Here is a 1,081-nt window from a genome sequence, read left to right as displayed (position 1 = left end):
TTTAGCTTTCATGCCCAGAACACAATTTAATAGCAAAAATAGTGGATCTGTCTTCTGGGAGGTGTGTATATTGACTAAGATCATAAGTTTTATATTATTATTGAGAGAAACAATTTGTCCTGTTCATTTTCTTATTGTGTTTCAAAGTCCTTGAGATTTAAGAATTTCTATTTCAGCACTAAGAACTGTGCCTGGCAGCCAATAGGCATTTAGCTGATATTTGTTGAATAATGTTAATAATACTCAAGGTCTGTGTTTTGTTCCTGCAGGTTGATCCAAAAGACTACATGTTCAGTGGACTGAAGGATGAAACAGTAGGTCGCTTACCTGGGACAGTAGCAGGTCAACAGTTTCTCATTCAAGACTGTGAGAACTGTAACATCTATATTTTTGATCACTCTGCTACAATTACCATTGATGACTGTACTAACTGCATAATTTTTCTGGGACCCGTGAAAGGCAGCGTGTTTTTCCGGAATTGCAGAGATTGCAAGTGCACATTAGCCTGCCAACAATTTCGTGTGCGAGATTGTAGAAAGCTGGAAGTCTTTTTGTGTTGTGCCACTCAACCCATCATTGAGTCTTCCTCAAATATCAAATTTGGCTGTTTTCAATGGTACTATCCTGAATTAGCTTTCCAGTTCAAAGATGCAGGGCTAAGTATCTTCAACAATACATGGAGTAACATTCATGACTTTACACCTGTGTCAGGAGAACTCAACTGGAGCCTTCTTCCAGAAGAAGCTGTGATTCAGGACTATGTTCCTATACCTACTACTGAAGAGCTCAAAGCTGTTCGTGTTTCCACAGAAGCCAATAGAAGCATTGTTCCAATATCCCGGGGTCAGAGACAGAAGAGCAGCGATGAATCATGCTTAGTGGTTTTATTTGCTGGTGATTATACTATTGCAAATGCCAGGAAGCTAATTGATGAGGTAAGGACAAAGAGAAGAGAAATAGTCATACACCTAGATTTAAAAATGGACCACTATGGAGTACTTCCATTCTTTTCAAATTGGCTATTGGAAATACAGGCAACCCTCAAGTTGTAATCCTTTGCCACCACCCCTCCCCAATAGAT

The 1,081-nt window shown here is 39.3% G+C and overlaps 1 protein-coding gene across 1 annotated transcript; it reads left to right on the top strand.

The window, feature by feature from the left end:
- Window positions 1-139: 139 nt before the first annotated feature.
- Window positions 140-1,052, top strand: RP2 (RP2 activator of ARL3 GTPase). Its single transcript, XM_017864807.1, has one exon. It carries the CDS (start codon window positions 231-233, stop codon window positions 1,050-1,052), a length of 822 nt encoding a protein of 273 aa, XP_017720296.1. The 5' UTR covers window positions 140-230.
- Window positions 1,053-1,081: the final 29 nt, after the last annotated feature.

Source organism: Rhinopithecus bieti, unplaced genomic scaffold (assembly GCF_001698545.2).
Source record: "Rhinopithecus bieti isolate Rb0 unplaced genomic scaffold, ASM169854v2 scaffold_81645, whole genome shotgun sequence".
In the NCBI taxonomy this organism is placed as follows: domain Eukaryota; kingdom Metazoa; phylum Chordata; class Mammalia; order Primates; family Cercopithecidae; genus Rhinopithecus; species Rhinopithecus bieti.
Note: the sequence above shows the minus strand (reverse complement) of the source record. Positions and strands in the feature narration are given on the sequence as shown.